General features: G+C 29.3%; 1 protein-coding gene across 5 annotated transcripts; it reads left to right on the top strand.

The window, feature by feature from the left end:
- The first annotated feature begins 3,016 nt into the window (after nt 1-3,016).
- On the top strand, nt 3,017-9,681 carry LOC106771058 (protein ZINC INDUCED FACILITATOR 1). Of its 5 annotated transcripts, none has more exons than XM_014656949.2 (18): nt 3,017-3,150; nt 3,288-3,490; nt 4,339-4,379; nt 5,134-5,194; nt 5,292-5,394; nt 5,481-5,583; nt 5,745-5,798; nt 5,884-5,946; nt 6,079-6,128; nt 6,252-6,327; nt 6,491-6,679; nt 6,802-6,889; nt 7,094-7,179; nt 7,272-7,379; nt 7,703-7,747; nt 7,829-7,917; nt 8,208-8,251; nt 9,346-9,681. In XM_014656949.2, exons 2-18 carry the CDS (start codon nt 3,334-3,336, stop codon nt 9,438-9,440), a joined length of 1,452 nt encoding a protein of 483 aa, XP_014512435.1. In that variant the 5' UTR covers nt 3,017-3,150; nt 3,288-3,333; the 3' UTR covers nt 9,441-9,681. The 5 variants fall into 5 exon arrangements, with proteins under 5 accessions (XP_014512435.1, XP_014512438.1, XP_014512437.1 ...); XM_014656952.2 differs by having other exon boundaries at nt 7,872-7,917; nt 9,346-9,436; XM_022785068.1 differs by having other exon boundaries at nt 3,036-3,150; nt 3,295-3,490.
- The last annotated feature ends 2,128 nt before the right edge of the window (nt 9,682-11,809 follow it).

The raw sequence follows: 11,809 nt of genomic DNA, 5'->3' as shown, positions 1-11,809 counted from the left end.
TAATTCTTTGATGTCCATATGACCTAATTCTTTGACTGAGGCTACTATGCCAAAATAGCTCAACAGGTCTGCATCACAAGACCATTCTGCTATCCTCCATCAAATTTTAAGTTGCCATTATCATCATTCACAAAATGTCCACTATGGTGGACCACAATTTTAATTCGTTCCTCATCCATATCAAAAACATTCTTTTAAACTTGTACATTATGGGGGGAGACAACTATTATTTCTATTTCAATGATACCACTAAATGGGGCACTCACTCTCTAAATAAACACTCAGACCGACACAGGGGGACAGGGAACAAACTTACAACCTCACTAACCCAACACTAAGAGACAGGGGACCACTACAGCTCATCATGCAAAATGGGACCACAAACTCTAAAGTACAATCTAACCACTCAACATGCAAAATGGGACCACAAATCATTATCAATACATATAGACATAGAAAACCCCAAATATCGCACATGCTCGTAAAAGGAAAAACACATTTATACATTACAACAATGAAAACGACATACCTTACCTCTGTTCGCGTCAACAATAGCCTGGACTGTCTTCGTGTTCTCCAACAATGAAATGGGTAATCGTCTTTTGCTTCCTTTCGCAACGAGTATAAGAAATCCCCAATTTCAATTTGAAATCACTAACTCCCAATTTCAGATGTCTGATCTCATTTATCCCTAAATCCCAATTTCTGATGCCACATCACCACTACTCCTAAATCCCAATTCTAATTAAAACAGCTCACGTAAGAAAATAAAACACATCATATTCTCACTGCAACAGACACTTAACGTCGTCTGCTAGCACTTAACGGATGGGGTACAATGTGTGCATTTTTACAAAAATTGTGACCAAATTGAGACTATTTAAAACTTCAGAAACAAACTCAGATTGACAAACAAATATGAGGACCTTTGGAGATATTAAGGCTTATCTTTATCCTATAAAAACTACATGCCAGACCCATAGTCCACATGTATGCAAAGGTATTTACTTTTAAAAAAGAATTGATAACAAATCTGCTTTGTTTTCCACCCAAATATCGAAGCTGGACTCTAATATATGAAATGATGCACATGTATTATAGAAATCTAAATAGAAGATGAAGAGAAATGTTTTTGAAAAATGACGATTTTTCTAAAATAAAATTTTAATAGTTAACTTCTTTTTTTTCATTTATAGAGTTTATATTTAAATAATAAAATATTCATATATTTATATAAGTTATACCATTGTTACTCTTAAATAATTAATTAGATTATTACATTAACAATAAATTATATATGTATATATTTATATGTGTTTTTATTCATAATTAATTATATATTATATTTTTATTAAATTTCTTTTCAATTATATAGAAAGTTTAAAACATATAATGACTTTAATTCTTCCTGTTTTAATACTATCATAATTTTTTTAGTTTTTCCTTTCTTTTCTTTCATATATGCACTTTTCTATGTTTCAAAATAAATAAATTGTAAATTGAATTTTAAAACATCTTAAATTTAAAACAAAGGGTGGTATAAAGTTGATTGAATTTGGCATTAGCTCGTTAACTTAAAGGATGGTTCTGAATTTATCATATGACAAAATGAGTTGATATTTTTAATTTTAAGCTCCTTCTAATACACTAATTAATCTTACCAACTCGGTGACTTAGGGACAAGATGTATTGAGATAGTAAACTGACATGTTAAAATTAAGATAACAAATAATTTAAAATATTATTTTTCTTTTATATTATTTTAAAAAATAGAAATATACAATAAATTATAACTTAAATTATTAATACCGGTATTAATAATTTATTTGAATTAGTGGTTAGATTAAATTTAAAGTTCATTACTAATTTAATATCAGAACCTAAAATGATATCACAGTCTAACGACTCCTATTAAATGATTGGTGTATAATAAAATAATTTAATATAACTATGTATTATATTAAAATATTAAGTAACTAGTTTAATTTGAGAAATACTATGTAATGAAATTTATTTTTAATATATATATATATATATATATATATATATATATATATATATATATATATATTACAAAAACAAATTATTTTAATAAAACGAAAAACACTGGCCAGTTAACGACGAAAAGGTTCAGGAGTATTATTAGTTTGAGTGAACCTACCCCACCCCAGGTCAAAATAGTTCAGAAAAACATTCTAATTTATATTATTTTTAAATAGATAGTTTATAAAGTTGAATTTAGTTTAGTTAGTAGAAGTTTACTGTGATATATTTTGGTCAGTGATAGATGATAGGTGTGACTGTTTAATCAATGTTGTAACTTGTTAACTCAATATTATTAGTTTTGCCTTTTTCCTTGAATGGAATTCAAGAAGGGTAATCGAATAAATTTAAAATTTTTTTTTTTTTATATTTGAGTGAATTTAAAAATAAGTAAAAACAGATTTAAAAATAAAATTTATAAAAATTAATGTAAAATTTAATTTATGTGATAAATTAAAAACATTTATTTTTAAATTTATTTTTATTTATCTTCATATCTATTTAAATAAATAAAAATAAATTATTTTTAAATTTTCTCATATCTTCTCCATTACTTTTCCACAAATGCAATCAAGAACATGGTATCTGAGATGAAGATTTTGTGGAATTTAAAAACTTAAAAACTTTGTTGAAAACATTCTGAAACAATTATTCCTTAAAGCATATCTTGTGGTTGAGCATGGAGGCTCTGAGGCTCTGACATGTCTTAAATCTTGTAGTGATATGATACACTGAATTGGTGTCAAAAGCAACCCTTTTTTGATGTGCACTGTTCTGCAGATTCTGGGAATTTATTACAGTTTTCATAGCCAACCACAACGCCGCCATCGACAACTTTCCCACGTCATAATTACTTTCCCACGAAGAAAGCATCACCTTTGTTTCAGTTTTTACATAAATGATTTTATTTATAAATTTAAATATATGAAAATATTTTTTAAATCTCATGATGTTAAATATAAAATCAAATTATAATATATAATTGACAGATTATCAGGACTTGACACATTATACATACTACTCAGACAAGTTCATCACCTTACTGCTGACTCTGGTTGTAAACGCGTCGTGAGAAACCTTGTGATTGATGTTCTATTCTTGTTTCGTGTACGTTTCTTTCCTCAGTCTCTGTTTCTTGTTATTTTATGTTTTCCATTTGTGCTTGAAAACAAATGCAGTGACTTGACATAATTTCTGGTAATCTTTTCTGGGTTTGAATGACTGATGCATGCAAAATGGTGTAGGAAAAAGGGAGCTGAGTGAAACAAGTGGTGGGGTCATATCAGAAACATGGAAGGGGAGAATGTTGAAAAGCCATTGTTGGAGAGGAAGAAGTACTACGAGAACTGCCCTGGTTGCAGAGTGGATAAAGCCAAAGAGTTGAGTGAGGGACAGGGTGTACCCTTTACGAATCTGTTCATAATATGGATGGTGGTGCTGTGTGCTTGTGAGCATTTCACTCTATTCTCAGTATCTTCATTTCTAGACTAGTTGCTTTTTCTATTTGCTTTTAATAAACTGTTGTGAATTAGAATGAGAATTCTTCTGTTTGGATTTTGAGCAAACTTCTTTGTAAGTATTTCATGGAGAAAGAAATGAGAAAGAAGTCAATTTTTTGTTTTTTTAATAGATCTTCTGCATCTTAAAAAAAGCCTTTCTTCAACTTAAGTAATTCATTCTCTTCCTCCATTTTCTTTACCTTTTAATGCTCCAAACTGGAGCTATATTTGATAGATGTGTTAAAATGTAGCAATGCATGTGCTACCTAGTTGCTTATTCTTGGTCATATCACTGTTCTACTATAGCTACCTGGGGAGTACTGATGTATAGTTATGATGTGAGAAGAATAACCATTAGTGTAGTTCTTCAGTTGTTACAACAGATAATAGTTAGTTTCACAGAGAGATCAGTGGAAGATTATAGGAACTGAGGTCATTTTTCTGCACTTCAAATTCACCTTGTAAAGCTTTTAGAAATAATGCATTAAAAAATTAGTATAATGAATCAAAAGAAGTGATCTGAATTTTTCAAAAGAATATATCCAATCTCCTCTCTTCTCTCTTATACCGATTGATTATTCTTTGTTTTTATTCCACTCATTAATTACTTCTGTCCTAACACATCGTTACTTCTGTCCTAACACACTTTTATGTCTTTCTTTTCGTTTTCTTGCTTTATGTTTTACTTTTCTCTATACCTTTCTGATGAAAGTTTAACAATTTCATTTTTTTTCTGTCTCTCTCCATTAGTAGAAACTGCATCATCTCTGATTGTAATTTAATTTGTTCTGTGCAGCTATGCCTATATCGTCTCTCTTTTCATACCTTTATTTCATGGTGAGTTTAGCTATTTACCGGGTTTATGTTGTTGCCTTTGCATTATTACAGAAGAACTGATCATGATGTATAGTTTGATTCTGACATAATTACGAAAGAATGAAGATAAGAAATGCTCATTCAAGATTACTGAAATTTTCATGGTTTTTGGTGTATCTTTCCTCCATATAAGCTCATATTCAATATTTTTAATGCAGAGTGATAGAATCAATTCAAAATTTCATATATGATTAATTATAATCGAATGTGACTCATCATATTAACTTTTATGAAACAATGGGATGTTAACAGAATCAGCTTGATCGTCAGCTTTTCAGATATTTCAAAATAGTTCCTAAAAGGCTCCTCAATGTTCCTAATTTATTCCTTGTTTTTATTTCATCATTTGTACAATTCTGTATAGCAGTGAATCAAGATTCTTGAAGAGTAAACATATTCTGTGATAGTGGTTTATTTGATGAGATTTCAACCCTTTAGATTGGTCAGCAGTCAAATCTGATATGGGATCGGAACAATAGTGTCCACATAACCAGTCATTTTCCTTAAATTTTGACTTGGATCTTATGTTTCAACTAGACCCAATAGTATGACACGTAGTTTAAATATTTTTTTCTCTTTCCTTTCTTAAAAGGTGTTTTTTAAAGACAAAAACGTGATGATATTCATATTCTAAAGCTAATAATACTTTGAATATACGGTGATTGATTGACCTTAATATTCATATTCAACATAATAATGCAACATTTTTTTTCAGGTAAGGGATTTTAATATTGCAAAAACAGAAGCTGATATCAGTTTTTATGCTGGTTATGTGGGTAAGATAGTTACTTGAAGTATTTCCATTTTTTGAACTCTTCAACCATTCCCGGAAGATAATTATTAGCGATTCATGTATGAAAAAAAACGCTGTAGGTTGTGCTTTCATGTTTGGAAGATGTTTGACATCTGTAATGTGGGGAATTGTAGCTGATCGCTATGGTAGAAAGCCTGTTATAATGATAGGGATTATTGCAATGTAAGTATATCTGTGAATGAATTGGATGCTTTTTGAAAGTTATATTTTTTCACCTTCTGAAATGATCAACGCATACTCGATTTCAGTGTCATTTTCAACACACTGTTTGGCCTTAGTACGAGTTTTTGGATGGCAGTTATCATGAGATTTCTTCTGGGATGCTTTAGTGGTCTGCTTGGACCAGTGACGGTATCATATCTTTAACTTATAATAGTTAGAAGTTAGAACTTTCATGTTCATCCACCAACATGGATAAAAATCTTGAATGTGTCTGCAATTGGATACATATCTTGCTCAATTTCTTTCAAACTTCTATTTACATCTATTTGCCTAACTCCTCAATTTAACAGGCTTATGCTACTGAACTTTTTCGAGAAGAACACCAAGCTCTAGGAGTCTCAAGTGTAAAAGCATCACCAACTCTTTTATTTTACTAACCCTTACAACACCATTTCCATAACAATAATTCAAAGTTTGATCTATTTTTAGGTTACTGCATCTTGGGGCGCAGGTTTAGTCATTGGCCCAGCTTTAGGAGGTTATTTGGCTCAGGTTACTATCTACATTCTTTGCCTTCTGGATTTTGTGTATGTTCATAGAATTGATACGTGAAATTCTTGTTTAATTGAGGATTAGAATTTATTCTGACAATCCATTTTCCATTTTGAAAAAATGTCATTGTAGCCTGTGGAGAAGTATCCACATATTTTTCCAAAGGGTTCCTTTTGGGATAAGTAAGTTAGTTTCTCCTGCTTTTAATTTGATAAAGTGAAGTATTCAATTTTCCTTTTTTTTGTCTCTATGATTTTACCCTTTAATGGTGATTTTTATTTGCAAAACCATGAATCATTCTGCAGGTTTGCTTACTTCTTCCCCAATTTTATAATATCTGCGTTTGCATTTGTTGTAGCTGTTGGCTGTATTTGGATACCGGTATGTATCTTAGATTCTAACTTAACTAGATGTATCTATCTTTTTTTATGTTTTGTGACATTTACTTTACAATTTATAATGCAGAAACATTTCTGTATGATATTTTCAGCTGAGCGTCTTGGTTCTTTATATTGTCTAGTAACACTGTTTAAAATATATGCAGGAAACACTTCACAATCATAATTGTAGCAATGAATCCATGGACAATTTTGAAGCTTTAGAAATTGGAAGCAGAGTGGTTGGAAAAGAAAGGACAAATCAAAAGAAGGAAAAGCTTCTCTTGAACTGGCCCTTGATGTCATCTATCATCATCTTTTGTGTTTTCTCCCTTCATGATGGTGCTTATCATGAGGTATATTATATTAATTGGTACTTAACGAGGCTAGAAATGGCTTATTTATCTCCTTTTGTTTTTGTTTTTCTTCTTCTCTGCATTTTTAAGTGAACAACATTCATTCATCTTGTTTTCTTTAGGTTTTCTCGTTATGGACTGTGAGTCCTCAAAGACTGGGGGGTTTGAACTTTACAACCAATGATGTTGGTAATGTTCTTTCAATATCAGGTACTTCTCTGGAAACAACAGAGAAAATGACAATATTTTTAGTCATATATTATGTTTCCATTTAACTTTACATCCTTAAAAATTTGGATGAAATTTTATGCATTTATATACAAGCTTATAGTAACTTTCTGCAAGAGACATATATGTAGAGAAATTTTACATTTAGCGTTGCTCATTATAGTTACTGACTTCTCCGATGTTCAGGTCTTGCAGTTATCGTTTACCAAATTACTCTGTATCCATTAGTGAGAAAAACTAGTGGACCTATTGGAATTGCTCGCATATCAGGGGTTAGATTTCATCAAATTGCTGCAATTATTTCATTTCAACATTTCATATTTTGTTCCTATTAATATATCCTGTTCCTTTGGTACCTATGCAGATACTAACCATACCACTTTTGCAAAGCTACACCTTCATTGGATCATTATCCGGCTTTGCACTACACATAGTGTTAAGTATTGCTTCAATTCTGAAGAATATTCTTGCTGTAAGTACACCTCTTTAATATCTTATTTAGCATCTTATTAGTGGCTACAAGAATTTGTTAGAAATCCTATATCAATTAAGACCAATTTAAAGTATATATATATATATATATATATATATATATATATAGATTTAAACCTTGTCTTATAAATCGGTTTTGTGAAGTTGAATTAAGTTTAAAGTTCACTTTTTAATATGATATTAGAATCAAATGTGAATGCAAACTTTACAAGTCAGTTTTGTAGGGTTGAATTACACTTAAAATTTATTTCTTAATAGGATTTAAATTGAATGATTAATATTGTGCTCTTTCATTGGATTTAGGTGACCATTACAACTTGTTTGTTCCTTTTACAAAACCGAGCAGTGGTAAATTTTCATTCTTTTAATTTCTATCCAATGGTTGAGAATAGTTTATATTGGTGATAACAATTTTCATTTGGGAAATAGGAACAACACCAAAGGGGTGAAGCTAATGGCATTTCTATAACAGGCTTGTCTCTTTTCAAAGCTATTGGCCCTGCTGCAGGTGGTGCATTGTGAGTGTTCTTATGATTTCTTCAGCTTTTTGTTTGATTTACAAGGATTATTTAACATGTCAGAAGATACTTGTTATGACACTGGTATTTTAATGTTTAGGTATTTTCATATATAATATAATAATAACTTAGATAACATAATTCATCTCTGATGCTTCATGTTCCTTTATGATATGGTTAAGAGCTATAAAAGAAGTTTGGTCCATCTTCTGAATAGTGTGTTTCAATTTGATTCTTTTAGTAAAATGAAAATGATCTCCAATTTTGTCATGCGATGATGGTGAATGCAGATTAACTTGGTCACAAAAGCGAATGGATGCTTCATTTCTCCCAGGTATGATGTTCTACTAATATATTTTTCTGCTAAACCTTACTCCTCTCAGAACATATTGAAAATCTTCAAGATTCTGAAACAGTCTATCAAAATATAGATTCTAAATTTATTATTTCAGGAGCTTGGATAATTTTTAGCTTGGTAGAGAGTTAACTAGCAGGAACAACTTTTTCAATTACACAGTATATAGAATATTTTCCCATTACTAAATTCAGAACTTATTTCAAATTTTGAATTATATAACCTAAGCATTAAAGAATAGGTTTAATAACTCTTTTACCCTACTATTATAATTTCTTTTTCAATTTTATTTTACTGCTTTTTTATATTCTCAATTTGGTTTAATATTTTTAAAAAGAGTTAATATAGTTTTTCTTTTTATATGAAATTAATGATAGCGAATGACACGTGAGATAAACATCAAATAACACACATAATCAGTTAAAATATTTATCTTGTTAGTAATAACATGAATGTCATATATATCAGTATAATAATGTTGTTTTCATAAATTTAACGCAATTGGTTAGATTAACTCTTAAATGATAATGCACTAATATTATCTTCATAAATTTAACAAAATAGATTATATTGACTTGTATCAAGATAGTAGAACTAGAATAAAATTAAAATAATCATGGAATAAAAATGCTATTAAATCTAGAAAAGGTATTATGTAGTGCAACCAAAGCTTAAAAATTAGGAAAAAATTTGACAAAGCGTATGACCTAACCAACTTTCTATAATTTCTGATACCAATCACGTGAATTCTACAATAAACTATTTTCTAGAAGGACTAAAGGTCAAAATAGGGTTTGTTTAGATGATTTTTTCACAAGCCCTTCCGAAAAAGAGAATTAAAAAAAAAAATCTAACTTTTAAAATTACTTTATAGCTAAGTTAAAAATATGAAATAATTAAAAAGTTATAGGAAAGCTTCAACAAATTACTTAAAGTGTAATTTAATGTTAGTTTATGTAAACATAAAGTTTAGTAGTTCTCTATATTTTTGTATGTTATATGGAGTTTATGGAAAAATTGATCCAAAGAAATTCATAGAATTGATTCAGTTATTGTTGTACATGTAATTGCAGGCACCCAGATGGTGTTCTTTGTCCTGAACACCGTTGTAGCAGTTGGAACATTACTGACTTTCAAACCTTTCCTTGTCGAAAAGAGGACGACCTAAACGGATTAGTCACACTGATGCCAATCAATTTTGCTAAGATATTCACATAATTTCTCTTTAAAATATTGTGAACCTTTTCTAAGATATTGTTGTCTTGTCTATCATAGGTAGCATTAAACTTTTCGTCATGTCAAAGCCGATAGTATGGTTGTGATTTAATGCTTAGAGGACATTTTGAGTTATTTATTTTTTTATTTTTTAACAAATAGATTTTAATGAGAATATTTAATATATCAACAAATATTCATACAAAGAATAATGGCATCCCTCTGTGAAAAAAAGAAATATAGATTTTTTTTTTCTTAATGCATCACTCTTAACTTATTTAAATGAAATCACGTGGGCATCAAATAAATACATTATATTGTTTTCTTAAGTGAATAATTGTATATTATTTTAGTTAAGTCTATCTGGATTTTAATTAATTTCCTTTTTTGAATAGATTTGAAATTTGATGTGTAATAAATACTTATATATTTAATAATTAATTTCATTAAAGAAATATATCTAAATAAATATGGTTTCTATGACATCCCAAATATTTTACTCAACATACAATATAATAGATTACAATATGAGAAATCCATTAGAGTAGTGAATGATAGTATTAAGGTCTACAATGATCTAAAATATGGTTGAAATTAAACTTTTACAAGTTTCATAATAAAGTAGCTCAAAATGAGAATTATGAGTCTACTTACTAACCAGAAATTTAAACTTTAATTACAAGCTAGTGATTTAGAATAAAAGGGGAATAACTATAGAACCCCTAAGCACTATCAATTTCAAGCTAAGATAAAACAGAGGAAAGTATCTTAAGCTACTTCCCTATTCCAATTATATTTCTAGCTATTGGATTTCTTAAACTGAATCAGGAACCTCTTTGCTTTTTCAACTACCCTGCATCTTCACTAAATTGCTGCTCAACTATTAACCAGATTCAATACATTAGCAAATTAATCAGATTCAACTAAATTGCTGCTCAAAATTCCAACTAATCAACTATACACATTTCAATCAACATGCCAACAAAGAAATGGTACATAACAAATGAGTAGAATTGCAATGGGTCAATCCGAAATCTTGGAATGAAACACACGTAAGTTAGACTTCTCAATGTATCATAACAAGGTAATAGAATGAACGTAAGCAGTTAAAAGCAAGTTGATGTAGAAGTGAGGAGACTCAAAGCTTAATCGGAACAACATTTGCAAGTTACTAGCTCATCTAACTCAAAAATCAGCATTCAACATGCTCAATTAAACCATGAAATCAACCATCATTTTCAGAGCAGTTAAGATATCAGGAATGATTCACTTTCTCTTCCTCAAACACTCAAGCATGTTTTTTCTCTTCTTTTTTTCACTCAGACACTCTCTTTTTTTTTTCCTTAGGATACAATAGCTCTGATGTCAATTGATATAAAAATACAACACACAAACAAATATCTGCACTATAATTCTGTATATTTTATTGAATGAAATTGGCCATTAAATAACAATGAATAGTAATAGAAGCAAGTACATAGACAAAATAATACGGATCAAATATTTTAACATAAAATCAGAAGCATGTTCATCAAAATCAAAATAGTAAAATAATAAGCAACTAAACAAACTGACAATCGAAAAATAAAAACCAAAAGCTTAAACATAATTACAAATAAATTCTAAAATTTAAGGTTATCTTAACAAATAATTGTATAAGGAGTTTGCCAACTCGTAAATAAGGCAGTTTTCTTATGACCAAGAAGACCAATGTGTCCCTTCAACTTGCTATCGTATGCTTGTTTGTATCTTTGCTTCTTTTTATTTATTATTTTATGTTCAAACAACAGAATAATAACCTCTAATAAATAAGATATCGTTAGTCAAAGTTATTTTTGTTTCAAAAAATGTAACAAGAGATCATACGGATCATTGTAAATTTGAACAAAAAAACTTATATGAAGCCGATTAAAAAAATAGTAAAATAAAAACATTAAAAAATATTTAGAAGCAGAAATTGAAAATATTATAAGAGTAAAAAAAAAATTATTAAACCTAAAAAAGTTTTTTTACCGGAAAACACTATAGTTTACGGAACTAATTGATGACTAGCAAGTGTTTGAAAAAAAGAACACGTGTCAGAAAGTACAAATCCAGTTCAAAGCGAACGTGTGCACTTACGTGTTATCTTCATATGTTGACCACTTATAAAGTGAATTATTGATTGGATCAACATTTCAAAGAGATTTTATTTGTCAATAACATCTAACGTACTCTCTTACATCATATCATTGGACAATCACAATTGTGACTTTGTTTCTTTCACCCGAAATCTATAAATACACAACTCAATCTGAATTAACACCATCAAAGTAAAGCAGA

Source organism: Vigna radiata, chromosome 8 (assembly GCF_000741045.1).
Source record: "Vigna radiata var. radiata cultivar VC1973A chromosome 8, Vradiata_ver6, whole genome shotgun sequence".
NCBI classification, from domain to species: Eukaryota; Viridiplantae; Streptophyta; class Magnoliopsida; order Fabales; family Fabaceae; genus Vigna; species Vigna radiata.
Note: the sequence above shows the minus strand (reverse complement) of the source record. Positions and strands in the feature narration are given on the sequence as shown.

Coding starts and splice junctions, on each gene's coding strand:
- LOC106771058 (XM_014656949.2), top strand. CDS start 3,334: ATGGAAGGGGAGAATGTTGAAAAGCCATTGTTGGAGAGGAAGAAGTAC. Junction 6,129..6,251: donor AAGGGTTCCTTTTGGGATAA/GTAAGTTAGTTT, acceptor ATCATTCTGCAG/GTTTGCTTACTTCTTCCCCA. Junction 6,680..6,801: donor ATGATGGTGCTTATCATGAG/GTATATTATATT, acceptor TGTTTTCTTTAG/GTTTTCTCGTTATGGACTGT.